Below are 21,556 nucleotides of genomic sequence, written 5' to 3'. Positions count from 1 at the left end.
AAAAAATATACTGAAAGAGAGGCGAAAGATACCAAAGGGATATTCAAACTCAGAAGTCGAAAACCAACTGTCAATGCCATTACAAAAATACTACAACAAAAAAAAAACGATCAAAAGACAAACAACATCATACAAAACACAAAATAGAAAACTAAAGACAGAGCAGCACCAACTCTACCAAAAACCGGGGGTAATCTCATGTGCTCCGAAATGATATCAGGGAGTCTGAGTTGGTCTTCATAATCCACTTCATCTATCTGGCTTGGCAAAATTGTGCTTGTGTTCATGAGTTAATTTGAAATTTATTGACACTTATATTCAGCAAGTTCTCAGTTGCAGTTGCATCGAACCTTTAGTTGTCGTATAAGTATTCTTCTATTGCCAGAAAACAAAAGAAAAATAGGCTTCAATGGAAAAATAGTAAAACTACTCTCAGATTTAATGACATCTACATTTTTACAGAGATTAAACCGTGTTCACAGATGAAGATACCACGTATTTCTATAAAGACATGCCGTTTCTATCTGATCTAGCAAAGGTAACAGAATGGTTGTATTTATGTGGCGCCAGTGGAGTTACAAACGAAAAATTACGAAACGCCGGAATCACTGAAATAATAAACTGTACTCTAGATGTTCCGAATGTTCACTTAACGGGAATAAAGACGACACGAATAGAAATCGCCGCATGCTCCGTTGCAAAAATATTTTGAAAATGTGGCAGACCATATTGATTCTGTAAGGTCTAATGGCGGGAAAGTTCTTGTTCATTGTGTGACTGGGGTCAGTAGGTCAGTGACACTGCGTAGAGCTTACTTCAAGAAAAGGCCGATCATATGACCAAACATGGGATTTTGGAAACAGTTGATCGAATACGAGAAGATTTTACATGGAAAGAATACGGTGGAAATAGTACCCTCACCTATTGGTTTCATTCCGGATATTTATCAGGATCAAACGAGAATCGTGCTGGCGCTCTAATAACTGATACGCAAATGGTCATGGTGCATATGGGAATAATAAATTCATATTGTGTTATGCACATATTTTGAGAAGTTAATGAGCGAAGACAGACTATTCTCTTTTTAAAAAGAAATGTTGCAAGAAAATGGGAAATAGAAACGGTAATCCGAATTTTTATTTTTATATTTTGAAAGCACACTACACATCCTATCTTCTCATATATATTTTTTTCATCTATCGTTTAATTGTATATCTATTTTTAAACAAAAGTTGTTTTTCTATGTATAATCTTCTACAAAATCGAACAATTTTCCCCAACCTGTGAAAAAAGTAATAACGAAATAGTTTGTTTTTAGATGTGTCAAAATAAATTGGGCTGCCGTACTTGAGTCAGACAAGCTTTTTAAAATAATTAAACTTGTCGGTGTATCGAACTTCCGGCAAAATTCCTCTTAGGTAGCATCGTCAGGAGACAAAAGGAGGTACACAAAAGAGTTCTTCAAGAACGATAACTCTATGAAAATATTGGCCTTGAACCAATAAATATACCACGTGCATTACCTGCAACAGGTAATATTTTTTCGGCGATCGGTACTGAGGTAGGCCAGTAATAATTTGTTGAAAATATAATTTGATAATGATCTTAAACCGATATATTACAAATTTAAATACATTTTATAGGATTCATATTTTAAAAGGGTTAATTTCAGATTTATTTATTGGCGAAATGAAACGAAGGTAACGTTATTGATCATTCTCGGTAAATTTATTTTTCTTCTATCGAAACCTGTATTTACCATTTAAATTTAAATGTATAAACATAATTAAAGAAATATTATATGATTATTTTTGGGTTAAAACGTCTAACTATCTCCAAAACACGTTTTTGGTGAAAAATGAATAGTTATTATCTCCCTTGCAACTATAGTCTCACCAGCGTATGACCGTTAATGTTATTATTATTAGTGTATGATACTGCTAGGAATTTCATATAAAACCCCTTAATCTGAAGTTAATATGATATTATGTCAATTGAAATATTTTTTCCCATTTTTTTTATCACTTATTTTTTGGGAAATGAAGGGTTTTGTGAAAAGGTGGGGTGGGGGGGGGGGGGCTGTTAGTTGTACTTATGTGGGTCATATAAATTATGAAAGGGTTACAATGTGCCTCTTAAAAGACATTTGGAGTTGAACAGAACAGGTAAAGACGATAATTAACAGATCAACCATAAATGTTGCTGAAAATGAGAGGGGGGAGCACCCTAATGTCCCCTTGAAATCCATTGTAAGGGGCCATCTGGGACTATTATACTAGAGGTTCGTTATAGGGGTATGTTATAAATGGTGTATGACAATAAAATATACACTTTTTTTTTAGACGAAACAAAAATTGACTGATTTTTACAAATCGTGATATATTTTTTCCAAAAATAACAGTAACCATAATTATTTTATACCTCTGACGAATCATGATTAGGATATTTTTACAAATCATGGTAATTTGATACTAGCGGTAGCTAAAAGTGACTATTTGACGCCTCACAGTAATTGGCATTGCTATCCTTATACTAGCAGTCCCAAGTATAATAGTCCCAGGAGCTATGTAGTCCTGTTGTCTAATATTATGAAAACAAAATATGAGGTAGATGTCAATGAGATAGTACTTAATCAATGAAACATGTATTAAAAAAAACCATGGCAAAGTGCTTTTTTAGTATTTTATATCAATCAACATTTAAAGGAAAGACACATTTAAAATAATAATTTCAACCTAAAAGTAAAAATATTTATATTTTCAGTTCCAACATTTATTATAAGTGATAATATGATACTTTGACAGTCAGTTTTGGATAATTTTCAACCAATCAATGAAACATGTATTAAAAAAAACCATGTCAAAGTGCTTTTCTAAAAGCAAAAAACTCTTTGGCGATTTTTTAAATGGTGGCAAATATTCAAACACCTCAGAAGAAATGATCCTAACTTCAAAATCATGTCCAGCCAACAACATAACTTTAGAAAGACTAATGGCTCAGATAGATCGGCAAAAGACCATTGCTCCAAACACCAGCATTTCCACAATAAATTCAAAATTAATGTTTAAAAATAATGGGACTGCAGATTGGTTGAAGGAAAAAACGGAGGAACAGAAAAATACTCTCATAGTTAAATGCAGACAAATGGGTGAAGAAAAAAGACAAAGAGACATCAGAGATTTCATTAAAATCTATAATGAAAAATCAACAATTATTGAAGCCAGAATAAAAGAAAAGGAACTAAAGGAAGCCAAAATTCAAGCTGAAAAGGAAAAAATTATTTTGGAAATCAACAATTTAGGCGGAAAATGGACAAAATTAAACCAAATTTATTCTTTTATTTCAACTTGCAAAACCAAGAAGCTTAAAATAAATGCCATTAAAGCACAAATAACGTATCGCAAAGAAATAGAAATCCAAAAAGTTGATACCAATTCAAAACATCTTTTTAAAAAGTCTCTTGACCTTCCTGAGCTAACAGAAAATTTAAAAAAATTAATACAGCTGGAACAATCTTCTTCTGAAAACATAGAAGAACATGTAGAAGACATGGAAACCAATGCTTCGACAATTGCCAATGATAACCATGACAACGACTTACCAATGAGTATTGCAAGCGATAGCAACAACAATGTCACATGTATTATGGAAACGTCCATACATGAAGTGCAAAATGACAACCTTCCGACAAACTATGTAGGCAAACATATACTTCATATATGGGATGAAGGAAGCAACAAACTAACGGAATATGACGGAAAACTTTTAGATTATAACAGCTCAACAATGACATTTAGGGTAATTTCCTGCTTCTTGAATACCCTCAAGCGCATGTATTCATCAGCAATGTACTATGCACAATAATATTCCACACAAATTATTTAATGTCTTCACACTCATATTGTATTCCATAAAACTAAATCATTTAACAGTTATAATGTTGGATTTAAAATGACTATGCTTACCCTCAACATGCCATTAGGATATAATCCTAATAATTTTTATTGTCACCATAACAATACATGTGATTTAATTTGAATTCACCAAAAATTAAATAGGAAATTAAATCATAAAACCAGATTCGGTTGGTTATGATTTATACTGCAGTCATTTTTTAACACATTTTATTACCATGATGAATAATTATTTTCCTTACTCCTAATAGATAAACACATAATTTTGAATTGATGCTTCACTAGTTATACTAATTGCAAGAGAATATTACTATTTTCCAAGCCTAAGTTGTATATCATAATAAGTTAAACATTAATTAGTAGTGAAAAAATTGTAACTTTAATGTTAAACTGAAGAAACACCCTGAAAAGTAGCTCATATGTATAGAAATGAGAGTTGTGCATGATTACCAATGAGTCAACTCTCCACCAAAGACCAAACAGAAGTTGCTGATGGAATGTTCTTTATTTCAATTACTATGCTTTTACATAGGTTCCACTTAGAACTACTAGTAATATTTTAACAGATTTTCAATTATGTTTCAAGCAAAAACAAAAATTCAATATTTCAAAAATAATTGAGAATGGAAACAAGGAATTTGTCATAGAGACATCAAAGATCAGAAAACAGCACAAGGCCACCAGTGGGTTTTCAACGCATTCACAAAATCATGCACCCAGAGGCTGGCTTCAGCTGGCCCTAGATAATAAGGTACAATGTATACTTCAATGGTGAAACAAATGATTATATATCTACAAATAGGTCTTAAAGATCTTGAAATAATTTACGCATAAGTGACAATTTGCATTATTGGTTCTTTTGTTATATAGACAAATAGAGTTGAAAACCTTGTTTGTCATTTTAGCTTTTTATTCATTACAGGTTGCATATTGGAACAGCAAAAAAGGACACAAATTCCATAAAAGACTACGAAAATATGACCTTACACTGCAAGAATTTGAAGATGATTTGAAGAGTGGAGATCTAAAAAATAATGTAGGTCAATGTGTTTTTATAAGATAGATTAATTTAAAAAAAGAGTTCACTCGATACATTTATGCTCTTCATTAAAAAAAGGATGTTTTGACATATTTTACTCAAAGTAAACTAGTTTTATCAAAACTTACTAATACTTCTAAATTTAAATTTTAATTACAATGAATAACAAAATTGCACAGAATTAGGGTGAACCTATATAATCTATCCAAATTAGATAAAAAAAAAATCAGTTCTTGTAATTGTCAAATGATAAAAAAAAAATTTTAATTATAGTTTACAAAACTATTTACTATAATTGTAACCTACCATTCATAGTTGATTTTATATATTCTTATTTTCAGAAACTAAATTCAAGAAACAGACTATAGAAGAAAAGTGCCATTTCATTACATGTGAGCAACAAAAATAAACTTGAGTTACCTCTCTTTGATTAAACACTTTTAATGGAAAATGCCTATCTTATCAGATTTTGAAAAGGTTAATACTTGATTTAAAATTGCCAACCAATGAAATTGCTAGGTGTTTTTAGACAGGTGAAGGTCATCAGATATTGAATTTTTAAAGGAAACACATAGGTATTGGACTTGGATTTTTTTCCTAACATAGCTATCTTAGGCGAGAGGACAGGAGGTTTGTTTGTTTTAATTGTTTTTAATCTAAATGTTTAAAATCTTTCATAAAAGTAAAAGAGTCTCATAAGCCACTCTCCCTGTATCGACGATAATATGCATGCATTTGAGATTTATTACTCTTCTTATATGTATAATATAGTGTTGCAAAAATTGTTATGAATTACAGATTAAAATAGATCTGTTTTACTTAACAAATGAGTATTATATAATAAGCATTGGAGTGAATGAAAGATCGAACCTTTGTGTCTTTGTGATATCGTAAAAAGCTATTTATAGTATATGTAGACCAAAGTATAGACAGCCGTTTGGAACATAATTTCTGTAAATGGTTAGCACACTGGAAACGACAGTTCGTATTAACATTCAGGATTACAACCTTTAATTTTTTAAATATACTTTTCATATTTTTAATCTGACTATATATTTTTCTGTCACATTAAACTTCTCTAGCGTTAGAGAGCAAATCAGGGTTCCCCTGGTGGACATTGGGAAAAATCTTCAAAATTGTGTTGGTCCTTTGTAACATTTTAGTTGTCAAATCCTTTGTACCACCAATTTTCGCGAACTCTGGCAAATATTGAAAATTTGAATATGAAAATATTGATACGCACATATGTCATTTGGATGTTGATTTTATTAAAATGTTAAATGATTTATTGTTGATTGCCTTAATTACGTCCATATCAATATGATAAAGAATCAGCTAACGGGATAGGCGAGAAACAGTTTCACACTATTGTGAAACGATTAAAAAAGAAAACCCTAACGGGCTGATTAATGCTAACAAGTTTAAACGAGACACAATCATGACGGACGACAACCAACTACAGCCAATTGATTACAAGCCCTGGTAAAACGTGTTTGTGAGTGCACACAATGAAACAATGAAAATAACACTTTATACGTTTTGAGCGCCGAAAGCGCTTTTCTGGATTCACTTGCATCCGGTAAGATTAAACTTAAACATTTGACAGCCTGTGATGTAAAAAATAACATAGACACATTGGGAATTATATGACCAAAAGGGGTCTGAAAAGAATAGCCAAACTCACCAAAGGTCAAATTGCCTAAGGGAGAAGGCACCTTACTTTCAGTCTCGCCTGCGATGAAAATCTGAAAGCGAGACATGGCGATTGCTTTTCCGGCGACTTCGACGGCTGCGGCGACGGTGTCAACAATTGTTAAGCTTTCTTCTTAAGTTAGTTTGATAGAAACTATTTTTGATAGATCATTGATATTAAATATGAAGTTGCATTTCTATCGGTATATATCAGTTTGACGACTATTTTGAGGCCCTGCCCCCTAGGTCATTGTTCAGCGACTTTGCAATTTATTAGGAATTTTCAATGTGAAGTTTTCTTCTTAAGTTAGTTTGATAGAATCTACTTGTGATAGCGCGATGATATTTTGTAGGAAATCGCATTACTATCTGTACATATCAGTTTGACGAGTATTTTGAGGCCCTGCCCCCTAGGTCATGGTCCAGTGACCTTGAATTAATTAATTAGCAATATTCCACGTTAAGTTTTCTGCTTAAGTCGGTTTGATAAGACCTACTTGTGATAGAACAATGATATTTTGTAAAGTTGCTTTACTATCAGTACATATCAATCTGATGATTAACTCCAGGCCCTGCCCACTAGATATTGGTCCAGTGACTAAATTGATAAACCATGTTGCTATCTATCAGATTGTCTTTTTCTGAATATAATGCCGTCAGCCGAGACATATCTCTGTGTCAACAGTTTATGAAATAATTTTTAAATTTATCAACGGTGAATTTTCGAAATGTATGTTATAAATCATATAAGTACCGATGAATTGACTTAATGATTTCTTTACCTCGGACAGTGGTGTTATAGCACAACATTTGACAGCCTGCGATGTAAAAAAAACATAGACACATTAGGAATTATATGACCAAAAGGGGTCTGAAAAGAATAGCCAAACTCACCAAAGGTCAAAGTGCCTAAGGGAGAAGGCACCTTACTTTCAGTCTCGCCTGCGATGAAAATCTGAAAGCGAGACATAGTGATTGCTTTTCCAGCGACTTCGACGGCTGCGGCGACGGTGTCAACAATTGTTAAGCTTTCTGCTTAAGTTAGTTTGATAGAAACTATTTGTGATAGATCATTGATATTAAATATGAAGTTGCATTTCTATCGGTACATATCAGTTTGACTACTATTTTGAGGCCCTCCCCCTAGGTCATTGTTCAGCAACTTTGCAATTTATTAGGAATTTTCAATGTGAAGGACTCTTCTTAAGTTAGTTTGATAGAATCTACTTGTGATAGCTCGATGAAATTTTGTAGGAAATCGCATTACTATCTGTACATATCAGTTTGACGACTATTTTGAGGCCCTGCCCCCTAGGTCATGGTCCAGTGACCTTGAATAAATTAGCAATATTCAATGTTAAGTTTTCTGCTTAAGTCGGTTTGATAACACCTACCTGTGATAGAGCAATGATATTTTGTAAAGTTGCTTTACTATCAGTACATATCAATCTGATGATTAACTTCAGGCCCTGCCCATTAGATATTGGTCCAGTGACTAAATTGATGAACCATGTTGCTATCTATCAGATTGTCTTTTTCTGAATATTATGCCGACAGCCGAGACATATCTCTGTGTCAACAGTTTATGAAATAATTTTTAAATTTATCAACGGTGAATTTTCGAAATGTATGTTATAAATCATTTAAGAACCGAAGAATTGACTTAATGATTTCTTTACCTGGGACAGTGGTGTTATAGCACAACATTAGAACTGCAGCACATTCATGCTATTGATTGCTCTTAGGTTTTATAATAATAAATTATTTGATTAAAGAGGGACACTTAAAAAGAATAAGCCTTACTTTCACTGAGGCCCTCAAAGACAATTCATGCATATAGAACACACGAAACAACAAACTACTACATATATAAGCAAAAGACTACAATGAAATATTAAAAAGTTATATCAAGAGCTATCCAGCAAATAAAAAAAGTTTATCTATTATTTAAAAAATAATATTCAGCCACTCGATTATTTTTTTTAACTTTTATATCGAAGATTGTATAGTATTTTGTAAAGATTGAACCAGCGGTTATAAGTTTTAGGCACCATCACACCTCAGGCCATGATGACATTGGATGACCTAATAATATGGTAAATAATAAGATATGTTGATACATGTATATTCAAATTTTATTGTCCCACTCGTCCGTTATATATAGCATTCTTAAAAGTTTGAATATTTAATACTAGAAGTAGGCGTTTACATAGCATGATAAATGTTTTATTTTATTCATCGTGAATTCAGCTATAATATTTGAATATGTTAAGTTTTTTCTTGTTTTAGAAACATCAATGGCTACCAATTCAGCTTTCTGTAATATCTGTGAATTGAGACATCTTTCAAATCTGTCAACTCATTGGTGTCCTGAATGTGAACAGTCACTTTGTTCCGAATGCAGGGAACATCATGGTGTTGTAAAAATAATACGTAATCATCAGCTAATACCAATCGAAGATTACCAGAAATTACCTACCTTTATATCTGAACTTCGTCAGAGTTGTCAAGATCATAACGAAAATTACCAGTTATACTGTCCAACTCACGAAATCTGTATTTGCTACAAATGTATAAAATGTCATGGGAAATGTGGAGCAGTTCCGCTAGATGATGTGTTGAAAGATATCAAAACCTCCGAAATGTATAAGGACTTAGAACAAATTATTACTGATATGCTAGAAAATATTAATGAAATCAAAAATGACCGACAGGTCAACATATCAGACATCGAAACAGAAAAGGAGAAACAACTGGAAGAGATCCGTCAAATGAGATTATTAGTCAATAATCACCTTGACAAGCTAGAAGAAAAGTTAAAAATTGAGATTGAAGAAACAGTCAGAAAAACTACTGAGAAGATCAGAAAGACTATAGTATTAGTTCACGAAACTGAGCAGAAGATATCTAAGAATATATCAGACCTAATTGATATTCGGAGTTACGCGTCAGAACTTCAAACTTTTCTTGGAATGAAAGAAATGCAAAATAGAATAACAGAAAATGAAAAAAGTATGCAGTCATTACTTGACGATGGTTTTTTACAGCAGATGGTAATAAAATCTGCAATTGATACAAATATAGGTAACTACTTGTCTGAAATAAAGGTATTCGGTTCTGTAGAGATTCTTACAAAACAAGAGAGATTGTATCTCAGAAAGAGGAAAAACAAACAAGCACAACTCTTAGCAGTACAGAAACCAAAATCTATTCAAGACATTTCATTGAACCGAATACAAACAATGACATCCGATGGTGGTGCCATACGAGGTTGCTGTGTCACACCAGAGAATAATTTGCTTTTAACACTTCACTCAAAAAGAAAACTAAGTCTAATGGATTTTCATGGGTCCTGTTTAGCCTCTTTTCCAATTGAATACGGTGACGCATACGATGTTACATGTCTCGACAATAACAATGTTGCTGTCACTTCAGGTAATTCTAGGTGCTGTGGAATAAATATTATACATTTACCTTCTAAGATAAGAGTAGAGTTTATCAATCTACCAGGACAACCGTACAGCATAGCGAGTAATGATAAAAAGATGTTCTGTGTTGTACATAACATGGGTATATATCAAATTGATAAAAAAGATTATAAAACATCAATTTTTATTAAAGGGGAATTACCTTATCAATCATTTGTAGTCACTTATAGAGACAAAATATGTTATTCGAATGATAAAAGCTCTGTCATGTGTACCAACTTTTCAGGAGAAACGCTTTGGGAATTCAATTATAAAAGTGTTCTGCAGCAGCCACGTGGTGGTGCATTTGACAATTTTGGAAACCTGTATATAACTGGAGAGTCATCGTATAACGTTGTAGTCCTGTCAAGTGACGGTAAACAGCATAGAGAAATCCTTTCGAGGTCGGACGGTCTACAAGGACCATCAGCAATATTCTTTGACAAAGATGAAAATAGGTTGATCGTCTCCAACGGTAACACTAAAATCTTAATTTTCAATGTTTCTCAACAAAACTAAAATTCTGACATCGTTAAATGTTTGGGATAACTAAACATGATATTATTGTCACAGTCTTGGAATCATTGACGAAGCAATTTAATAAAAATCTTAGTAGAACTCTGTACTCATGACTGGTTCTGACGTAAAACATACATTAAAATACAAAACAAACGTGTATTACTTAAAACACAATGGATCAAAAGAATCCGAATTGATTTTAAAGAAACAATAAAACTTCTTAATTTCAAAATTTGTGTAAAAAAACATCTTTCTACTTTTATATTGTATGTAAACATCATAGAGAAATTATGAGTGTCAATTTAAAGTTTTTATGAAGTTTATAATCAGTGACTTGAGTCGGATGTTGCACTTCACTGAACATGGAAATGTGAGCGGGACATAGTGTCCTGTGGTTGTTAATTCTTCAATCTTATTAAAAGCATATTTTCCAATCTGCTACACGTTAGACTTGTTTGCTGCGATGTGAATAAGCTGCAACAAATAAATCTAACGGAGCACACTGTATGAAAAATCTGATTTTAATCAGAGTGCATATTCTTGCTCTACTAATATCTACATGATGAAAAAACGATGGTTTTTACTTAGGACTGACCTCCACATAACTTGTTTGTATGAGTATCAAGAACTGCCTTGGATGTCTATGTTGTTTTCCTTTCCGAACAAAACAACGAGTTTGTAAACAACATTATAAAACTGAGGAGGTGTAGTATGATCGCCAATTAGACAACTATCCACCGGAGTTCAAATGAAGTTAATGTTAGCAATTATAGGCAACCGTGCGGCCATCAACAATTAGAAAAACCTATATCGTATAGTCGACCATTAAAGCCTAAAGCCCCCCCCCCCCCCCCCCCCCCCCCCCCGACATGAAAAATGCAAAACGATTCAAACGAGAAAATCAACGGCCTAATTTATAACAAAACAATATACGAAAAACAAATGTGACCATAATGAACCAACAACAACCACTGTACTACAGGCTCCCCTGACTTGGGACAGGCACATGAAGAATGTGACGGAGTTAAACATGTTTGTGGGCGCTCAACCCTGTGCTTAACCTGGGAAAGTGATGTAACAGCACAACAGAAGAAAAACCTGTAAAAATCAATAGCAATTGTTAATTCGGCAAAAGATCGGTACAATGCGCAAAACCAACTAACATAAAAACAATAGAAACAAGCACAGAGATAAGAGTACTTGTTGTTACTGAAAGCTAGTTCAAAGCGAAGTACAACTAATAAAAAATTCATGTTTCCCAGTCTAAAGCATCAAACAGTACAGAACCAACGGACTTAGTGTGATGAAGTCATAAACAGTCTGAGAAACGCATGACCTTGTGCAATGCCACAATATTACTAGTAGTTAACAGTACAGGCCCGTTTATACAACGGCCATTTAACGTTTGGTGAACTTAAGAGTTTGCGAAAAAAGAAAGAAAACAAACCATCTAAATTAGAACCTAGTTTACATAATATTATGAAACCCTACCAATTTGCATGAACTGATATTTTTTTTTTACATTGTCAGTTAATTTTTATATCTATTGAGTTTGACGGAATCTGTACTGCATCTTCACATACAGGAATTAAGCAGATCGAATCCAGGTTGCCGTAATAATTTTCACCAAGTCATACGAGAATCATATTAACACCTACCATCCACTTTTGTTCAATATTGCATACTTCGTGTATTCAGAGAAATTATTTATAACAGTTATAATTCAAAGAGAAAGCAATAGCTCTCACTGATGAGACCAAGCTCTAGAATGTTAAAAAAAAACGAAAAGTTTTGTTAGAAATGTGACTCCAACGTACAAACTCAGTGCAAGTTGAAATGTTACTGTATCTAGAGATTACTATTATTCAGATGTTATTTAGTCATTTAAACCAAACACAACTGAGCATAAACAGAAGTAACGCTGGTCCATATTTCATAAATGCAGACCTCCTAATCAGATGAATCTGATTTTATATAATTTTTCGTTTGATAGTGCTGATAAATATAGGGTTATAACGTATGTTATTTTTAAAAAGATAACTGTGAGTCAAGTCTGGTCTGCCCCCCTTTTATGAGTTGCCAAAACTATTATATAATTCCCTACCAAGTTGCAAACATCTCTATACTCAAATACTTTGAAAAGCACTTTATGCTCCTATTAACCATATGATGTTTTTTTGTTGTGAAGTGAAGGTGCTTGAGTAACATCAAATTCATTAAAAAAAAAATCCTAGGGATTCATTTTAAAACCTCAAATGATGCGAGTATAGAAAAACTAGCCAGATTTCCCCCGAGAAACACAATCTATTATGTCCTTTATTAAATATTAGACCATTTGGTTAGATCTGAACATACCTTAGCCCATGCTTTACATGAAGCAATCTGGAAAGAAAACCCTTGTAATATTGATTCGTGTCTTCAAAAGATTGAGTTTCTCTCTTTGACCCAAGATTCATTTTTAACAAAATACACCAGCACATTATAGATCAAAACCAATAAGAGCGTGATTAAAAAAAGAAATATTCTGAAAATGCTGAGATGTGTTCTTAATATTTCGAGGATAGTGGAACGTACACCTTATGTTGATCAGCTTACTATGAAATTTGGTCTAACTTCCATTCTCAATTTTATTATATAGCTTCATGGAGAGAGACTAAGCGTTCATAACCTCGAAATCAATAGAGGAAGATACATAGATATAAGAAGATGTGGTATGAGTGCCAATGAGACAACTCTTCATCCAAGTCACAATTTGTAAAAGTATATATAACAAAATTGCCATTTTAAACTGATAAATATTTTGTAAAGTATGTATGCAAGTTAAAAATGGAGACGAAAAACACTTCATGTTGCATTGTCAGAATTATAAAAATGAAAGAGAAACACTCGAGATAATAGCAGCCAAAATTTAATTAAAACTATAAATGATGATACTATTATTAAAATCAAAATTATCATTCAATAGTGGGAATACAAGATGTGTTCTGCATGCTTAAAGTTTTTGATCATATTTCTAAAGTTAGAAATGATGATTAACAGAAATATTAATTATATATTTAATGACTATTCTTGTCTACAACCTATTGATATAATAGTTGTCGGTCATATGTTGTATTTTAATGCAATGTACTTTGTATCAAGCCTTTACCGATTTTAACCATTATTACCGGACTAAAATGTATACTATCTGGATATTTTCCACTTGGAATGAATTTCTATTGACACACTTAATGTTTTGATCGGCTTTCCTATATACTATGATCTACTATGTAACGTGACGAAGATAAAAGGTAAGATTTAAAAATTTATATTTATTGAAGTTTTACTTAGTTCTTATAGAATTATGAACCGTTTGGTGCTTACAGGTTAAGCAGTTCAGTAACGTTTGCTTATTTAAATTTTCTTTGATTATGTTACTGTTAAAGATCGGGTTATTGCGGTGTTGTACATAATATATAACTTCAACTAAAAAAAATTTCAGTATTAAACGAAACATTGTAATGAAAATTTGGAAATTATTAGCGTGTAACCTGTTGTAATGATTATATCTGGGCTCGCGTATCTGATATGAAGTGAAAATAGTTGACTTTCTTATTTTTAAATTGTTCATATGTATCCATTGTTTATGAGAATACATTTATTTATCAATTAATTTTGCTGTGTCCAGTTTTCATATTAGAAAATCTATTTCAGAACCCGTTAGGTTTTTTTTAAGACAAAGTTGAACAATGAACTTCAAAACCACAGTACAAGTATATACAAGTCAACATTACTCGTATAATATTTATAGAAAAAATATTGTAAAAATAAGAAAAGCAACATTTTTCATAGAGACGTGTTTTCACAACCTAGTGGTCTTTTTTTAAATAAGTTATTGGGATGTAAAAAAAGTATATCTAAAATATCCAACTCCCCAAAAAATAAAAAATAAATGTTTCTACAACTTATGATAGTTGTTTCTACAACTCATAGAATCGATATCAAAAACTGACAAAATCAAACGTTAGACCTTATCAACCAACGAAAGGAATGGAAACATGCTAACGCTCGGGATAAAATTTCGAAGATAACGGCTCAGGCCATGTTAAAATTTCCAACAAATCTATGGCTTGCATGAATTATTTCTTCAAATTATTTGATACCGGATCGTCTAAAATTGACGATACTGTACAAACATGAAAATAATTCTAAAATTTGTGAAACGATCCTTATAAAAAATTATAAACACATACAAACGAAATGAAATGAATCGTATTAACAAATATTTCGGAACAACAAATAACTTCGGCGCGGTTTTCAAAATGCAACAATGCAACATGGGTTCTTAGTGTGTCGATACAGGCTCACTCGTACAGGTTACCTTTGTATTTTGTAACTCTAAATTTTATAGGCGTGAATGCGAAGTTAGATGTCCCAAAGTGTCAAAAGGTGCATGCAAATATATGAGAAAACAACCACCTATCATATGACCGGTACCATGTGTATGTACTGAACAGTAACTGTTTCTACAACTTATGATTTCCCCTTATTGAATTGAAATAAGATGTCAAAATTTTCTTCTTTTTGGTGACCATATTCTGCCAAGTATTACAGATTTAATGTTTGTTTATGTATGGATATCTTCTTTGATTAAATTTTTATTAAATTTAGTACCAGGTCTTGTGCATTACTCTTGGCATAAAGAATATTTATACAAAGTCAGAACCGTATGATGGAAATTTGCTGTTCCCACGATATTTTTTTTCCAGATCACACGTAGCTTTTATAATCCTCTCTATCTACCTGGCATGGCAAAATTGTCCTTGTGTTCATGAGTTAAGTTAAACTTTATTGACACTTATATTAGACCTTTAGTCATTCGTAGTATTCTTCTATTACCAGAAAACAAAAAGTATGTTTTAATGGAATAATTGTAAAACTGCACTCAGATTTAATGACATCTTTATTTTTTTTACAGAGATTAAACCGTGTTCACAGATGAAAATACCACGTATTTCTATTAAGTCATGCCATTTCTATCTGACCTTGCAAATATAACAGAATGGTTGTATTTATGTGGCGCCAGTGGAGTTACAAACGAAAAATTACGAAACGCCGGAATCACTGAAATAATAAACTGTACTCTAGATGTTCCAAATGTTGACTTACAGGGAATAAAGACGACACGAATTGAAATCGATGATTCGCCACATGCTCCGTTGCAAAAACATTTTGAAAATGTGGCAGACCATATTGACTCTGTAAGGTCTTCTGGCGGGAAAATTCTTGTTCATTGTGTGGCTGGGGTCAGTAGGTCAGTGACACTGTGCATAGCTTACTTAATGAAATACCAGAAATTGACTTTGGTCCAAGCACACGAAGAAGTTATCAAGAAAAGGCCGATAATACGACCAAACATGGGCTTTTGGAAACAGCTGATCGAATACGAGAAGGTTTTATATGGAAAGAATACGGTGGAAATGGTACCCTCACCTATTGGTTTCATTCCGGATATTTATCAAGATCAAACGAGAAACATGCTGGCACTCTACTAACCGATAAGCAAATGATCATGGTTCAGATATATTTATTGGTGAATAATGAATTCAGATTGTATTGTGCACATATTTTGTGAAGTTAATGAATGAAGAAAGACTATTTTCTTGTTTAAAATGAATACGGGGGGGGGGGGGGAGGGGGGTGAATGGGAGGAAACAGTGGAATTTCTCTGGAATTTTTCATGTCCCCACCTTGAGGAAGGAAAATAAAATTTCTCCATACTTTTATTCTTTATAACAAAAATACATGCATACAATTTCTATATATATTATCATCTTTCAATCAAATATTGCATCAGTAGTGGACCTAGAGCTTAAAGTGAGAGAAGTTGTTTATGACTTCAGTGAAATTTATTTGGATATATATAAAAACGAGTGATGTGGTATAATTGCCAATAAGACAGCTATCCAATAGGCCACTGTATGACCTTCAACAGAGTTAAAATTAAGTGGTAGTAAGCAATTATAGGCCACCATACAGCCTTCAACAACGAGAAAAACTCATACTGTATAGTCAGCTTTAAAAGGACCGACATGAAAAATGTTAAACAATACAAACGAGAAAACGGCCTAATTTCTAACAAAACAATTTACGAAAATAAATACATGTCTGACATACCTGAACCAATGACAATCACTGTACTACAGGCTCCTGACTTGAGACATGCACATAACATGTTTGTGAGTGCTCAACCCTCCCTTAACCTGGGACAGCCATGTTACAGCGCAACTTAAGAACAAACTGTAAAATTCAGTTGCAATTTGCAACTCAAAAGATCGGCAATAGGCACTGAAACAATAGACACAAAGCACCGAAAAAAAGAGTACTCGTAGTTACTGAAAGGCTAGTTCAAAGTCAATTACAACTAATCATAAATCATGTTTTTCCGGACATAAGTATCAACTAGTACACATCCAATGGATTTAGTGTAAAGACATCATAAACAGTCTGAGATGCATGACCTTGTACAATGATAAAATATAAGTAAATAGTATTTACATGATGTAGAATCACAAGTTTTCATAACTGTACGTATATAGCAACATATAATCAGTTGTGTTTTAATTTTTCAAAAACAAAAAATTAATGTTAGTCCTATAGAACAATATTTAAAGATTTATCTACTGTGTTAAATTGATAACCTGGCTTTAAGAATAAGTTTATAATTTTGGTAACAAAATCCCTGCCTTTTAATTTACCAGTTATACATAAACTACCCCCGCCACATTTTTGTGCCTGTCCCAAGTCAGGAGCCTCTGGTCTTTGTTAGTCTTGTATGTTTTTTAATTTTAGTTCATTTATATGTTTTGGAATTTAGTATGACGTCCATTTTTACTGAACTAGTACACATTTTTGTTTAGGGGCCAGCTGAAGCCCGCCTCCGGGTGCGGGATTTTCTCGCTGTGTTGAAGACCCATTGGTGGCCTTCGGCTGTTTTTTGCTCTTTGGTCGGGTTGTTGTCTCTTTGACACATTCACCATTCTCATTTTATGTTCATTAAAATCTTAAACCAATTGCATACATAGGCATTTCGAGCAAGTTGTAAAATATATTATCACACCGTCAGAAGGGGCTAAAGGAAAATGTCTGTTTTGGTCTCGTTGACATTATCTACACCTTCATTCAATTTCAGCACATTGTTCAATATATCCTTTATTGAAGAATTTGGTACATTAACTTTAGATAAAAATACATTCTTGGAAGATGTTGAAACTTAGGAATTGAAATATGTAGCGTTGAGCCGAGCGGAGCGAGGCGAAAAAAAATTGATGTCTTTTGTGCCAAATTTTTTTATATTATGGGGAAGAGGTGGTTGTGGGTCGCCAACATTTTTCAATGCCCCCTCATCTGAAGTATTGAAAAATTGAACACCCCCTTTTCCATGACCAAAATGTTTAAAGGCCCCCCCTTAATTTTCCTCTCACCCCCCCTTTTTCAGGTTACAAATGACCAGTCCCTTATGTCCAAAAAGTTTCTAATCTTGATTTCGAGAAAGATTCTATCTGGTTTAATTCGATTAGGTGAAACTATACAAGGTGGACAAGCAGGGAGGAATGACCAGCCAACAATCCTTATCTAAATATTTATTTGTTTATTATAACATGTAAAAAGAATTTCGTTATTCTATATTAGGTTTCCCCTAGAACACAGTGACATTGATGCATCTGAATAGGTGTCAAAGGTTTTCTTTTTCTTATTTTTTTTTTAGCTCACCTGATTCAAAGGGCCATGTGCGATTTGATCATCACTTGGCGTCTGTCGTCCGTCGTCGTTAACTTTTCCTTGTCTTCTCTGAAACTACTGGCTAAGTTTACTCACCCTTGGCCACAATCATCATTTGGGTATCTATAGTTTAAAAAAATGTGTCCGATAACCGCGCTTGCCAACCCACATGGCCGACATAGCTAACTTGAAATAGACCATAGGGTAAGGTGCAAGTTTTGTCTATTTTCTCGAAAACTGCTATAAAAAGAGAATCTAACAGAAGCAGAAACGTTAAGAATAATGAGATCTACCTGTTGCCCATTTACACTGAGACTACTATACTACTGTGTTATAGTAGTCTCAGTTTACATTTAAACTGTCAGACGACTCCTTATAGGACTTATTGCCCTTAATTACCATTTTTTTTAATTTTTTGCCTATTATCTTGAAAATTATAAGATACTAGTAGAAAGAAACTTCAAACAGCTATACTGATCAACAAGGCAATGTCTATAAATAAGTCGACAAGGTTGAAATCGCCTGACCACTCCTTATTGCAGTTATTGACCTTTGATGGCGATTTCTATCATTTGTTTACGTGTTTGCCTAATATCTGAAAAACTATAATAGATAGATAGAAACTTATATAAGCAAAACTAATCAGCAAGATAAGATTTCGAATAAATAATGCATAGTTGAATTTGTCTGACGACCCCTGATTGGAGTTATTACCCTCTAATGACGATTTTTTCCTTTTTTTTTTTTTTTTGCGGTTTTTACTTATATCTTTAAAACTATAATAAATAGAAACTTAAATGAGCAAAAAAGATCTACATAAAAATTACAATGGTTCAAATCGTCTGACGACCCCTTAATGGAGTTGTTATCCTTTAATAATGATTTTTGCGTTTTTGTCTAATATCTGAAAAATATAATAGATAGAAACTTAAATAAGCAAAAATGATCAGCAAGACATTATCTATATATAGAGAAATGAAATTACTGGCCGAAATCATCAGTTCGCTCCTTATTGGATTATTGCTCTTTAATGACGACTATTTTTCCCATTCGTAGTGTTCTGCCTTTTATCTTGAAAATTATGATAGAAAAATAACCATAATGTGACTTTAAATAGCAAAAATGATTAGCAAGACTAAATCTACAAATAAGTCTACATAGCCGAAATCGTCAGTCGACTCTTTATTGGAGTTCTTGCTCTTTAATGACGATTTTAACCCAATGTTTTACTTTTTTGCCCATAATATTGAAAACTATATAATATAAAAGATAGATATACACTTTAGATAGCAAACATGATCAGAAAGACAAGATCTACAAATGAATTTGTGTTCTTGGTAAAAATAAAAGAGTAAAGAGAGAAACTGTAAAGAGAAAAAATTATCAGCAAAACAATATCAACAAAAAAAAGAGATTTTTGTCATGAAATCTATTCTAGTCCACACTATTTGAGATAAAATTGAGAATGGAAATGGGGAATGTGTCAAAGAGACAACAACCCGACCATAGAACAGAAAACAGCAGAAGGTCACCAACAGGTCTTCAATGCAGCGAGAAATTCCCGCACCCGGAGGCGTCCTTCAGCTGGCCCCTAAACAAATATATATACTAGTTCAGTGATAATGAACGCCATACTAAACTCCAAATTGTACACAAGAAACTAAAATTAAAAATAATACAAGACTGACAAAGGCTAGAGGCTCCTGACTTGGGACAGGCGCAAAAATGCGGCGGGGTTAAACATGTTTATGAGATCTCAACCCTCCCCCTATACCTCTAGCCAATGTAGAAAAGTAAACGAATAACAATACGCACATTAAAATTCAGTTCAAGAGAAGTCCGAGTCTGATGTCAGAAGATGCAACCAAAGAAAATAAACAAAATGACAATAATACATAAATAACAACAGACTACTAGCAGTTAACTGACATGCCAGCTCCAGACTTCAATTAAACTGATTGAAAGATTATGTCTTCATCATATGAATATCAGGTACAATCCTTCCCGTTAGGGGTTTAGTATCATACCATCATAACATATATGAGAAGAACATAACCCGTGTCATGCCAACAACTGGTTTTTAAATAAATGTGTTTAGTGCGGATGCAAAGACCCTATAAGTGAATCAATATTAACGCCAACATATGCAATCTTTAATGACCTGACAACAGTATCGTAACTATATCCCTTCTTAATAAGTCTATTTAAAGGTTTTGTTAGCTTCAGAGGTGAATACTGACATTTTTGTGCTTTATAAAGAATATTTCCATAAAAAATTGGATGTGAAATACCTGAACGTATAAGAAGTCTGCATGTTGAGCTATATTTACGAATGATGTCCTTATACCGATGATAAAATTTAGTAAATGTTTTGACTAGTTTGTGATATCGAAAACCCTGGTGTAATAATTTTTCAGTAATACATAAATTTCTCTCGTTAAAATCTAAAACATTGTTACATCCACGAGCAAATCGTACAAGTTGAGATATATAAACACCGTAAGATGGTGACAAGGGAACGTCACCATCTAAAAATGGATAATTAACGATAGGAAATGAAAAATCATCTCTTTTATCATATATTTTAGTATTAAGCTTTCCGTTAATGATATAGATATCAAGATCGAGGAGAGTGCACATTGCTGAAGATGCAAATAGACGTAGGTGAGCGACACATGCAGGCTCTTTAGAGCCTCTAGTTTTTTTTTCAAAGCATTTACATCTTGAAAGTTCAAAGGGACCCATTGAATGTAATATGTGATGTGATGACTGCCAGTGATGGACTTAACCAACGGTAAACGAATAGGCTGACGTCACAGCAGTGGTTTAACTTTCAATTACGGTATATCATAGTGGAAGGGTTCGGCTGCCTTTAAAGAAATTTTAATTAGGATTGGTTAAATCATTGAAGTATTATTATGAAAGGAACAACAACGATTTATTAGCACTTATTTATAACCCGGGGAGCTCTGTAGAAAAGATATGGAAACTGACTAATTAGTATGTTATCGTTAATAGCCCTTTGTGACCATGTGCGATGCCGCCGTCATAAATTGACCAGACATACTTCTTATCAATCACGTGGTTTTATTGCGATAGGTTACATTTTAACTCTTAAGGTAGCACAATACAAAGATTTTTTTCACCCCCAATCAGACAACTTT

At 33.0% G+C, this 21,556-nt stretch overlaps 1 protein-coding gene and 1 pseudogene across 2 annotated transcripts; both read left to right on the top strand.

Moving 5' to 3' along the window:
* Positions 1-466: 466 nt before the first annotated feature.
* Positions 467-980, top strand: LOC127724958 (uncharacterized; annotated as a pseudogene).
* A 408-nt stretch (positions 981-1,388) lies between these two features.
* Positions 1,389-10,799, top strand: LOC127724677 (uncharacterized). Of its 2 annotated transcripts, XM_052231725.1 has the most exons (3): positions 1,389-1,418; positions 5,569-5,583; positions 8,935-10,799. In XM_052231725.1, exon 3 carries the CDS (start codon positions 8,943-8,945, stop codon positions 10,629-10,631), a length of 1,689 nt encoding a protein of 562 aa, XP_052087685.1. In that variant the 5' UTR covers positions 1,389-1,418; positions 5,569-5,583; positions 8,935-8,942; the 3' UTR covers positions 10,632-10,799. The 2 variants fall into 2 exon arrangements, with proteins under 2 accessions (XP_052087685.1, XP_052087686.1); XM_052231726.1 differs by lacking the exon at positions 1,389-1,418 and having other exon boundaries at positions 5,301-5,583.
* Positions 10,800-21,556: the final 10,757 nt, after the last annotated feature.

Source organism: Mytilus californianus, unplaced genomic scaffold (assembly GCF_021869535.1).
Source record: "Mytilus californianus isolate M0D057914Y unplaced genomic scaffold, xbMytCali1.0.p SCAF_14, whole genome shotgun sequence".
NCBI lineage: Eukaryota > Metazoa > Mollusca > Bivalvia > Mytilida > Mytilidae > Mytilus > Mytilus californianus.
This window is presented reverse-complemented; position numbering and strand designations above follow the sequence as displayed.

Coding starts and splice junctions, on each gene's coding strand:
- LOC127724677 (XM_052231725.1), top strand. CDS start 8,943: ATGGCTACCAATTCAGCTTTCTGTAATATCTGTGAATTGAGACATCTT.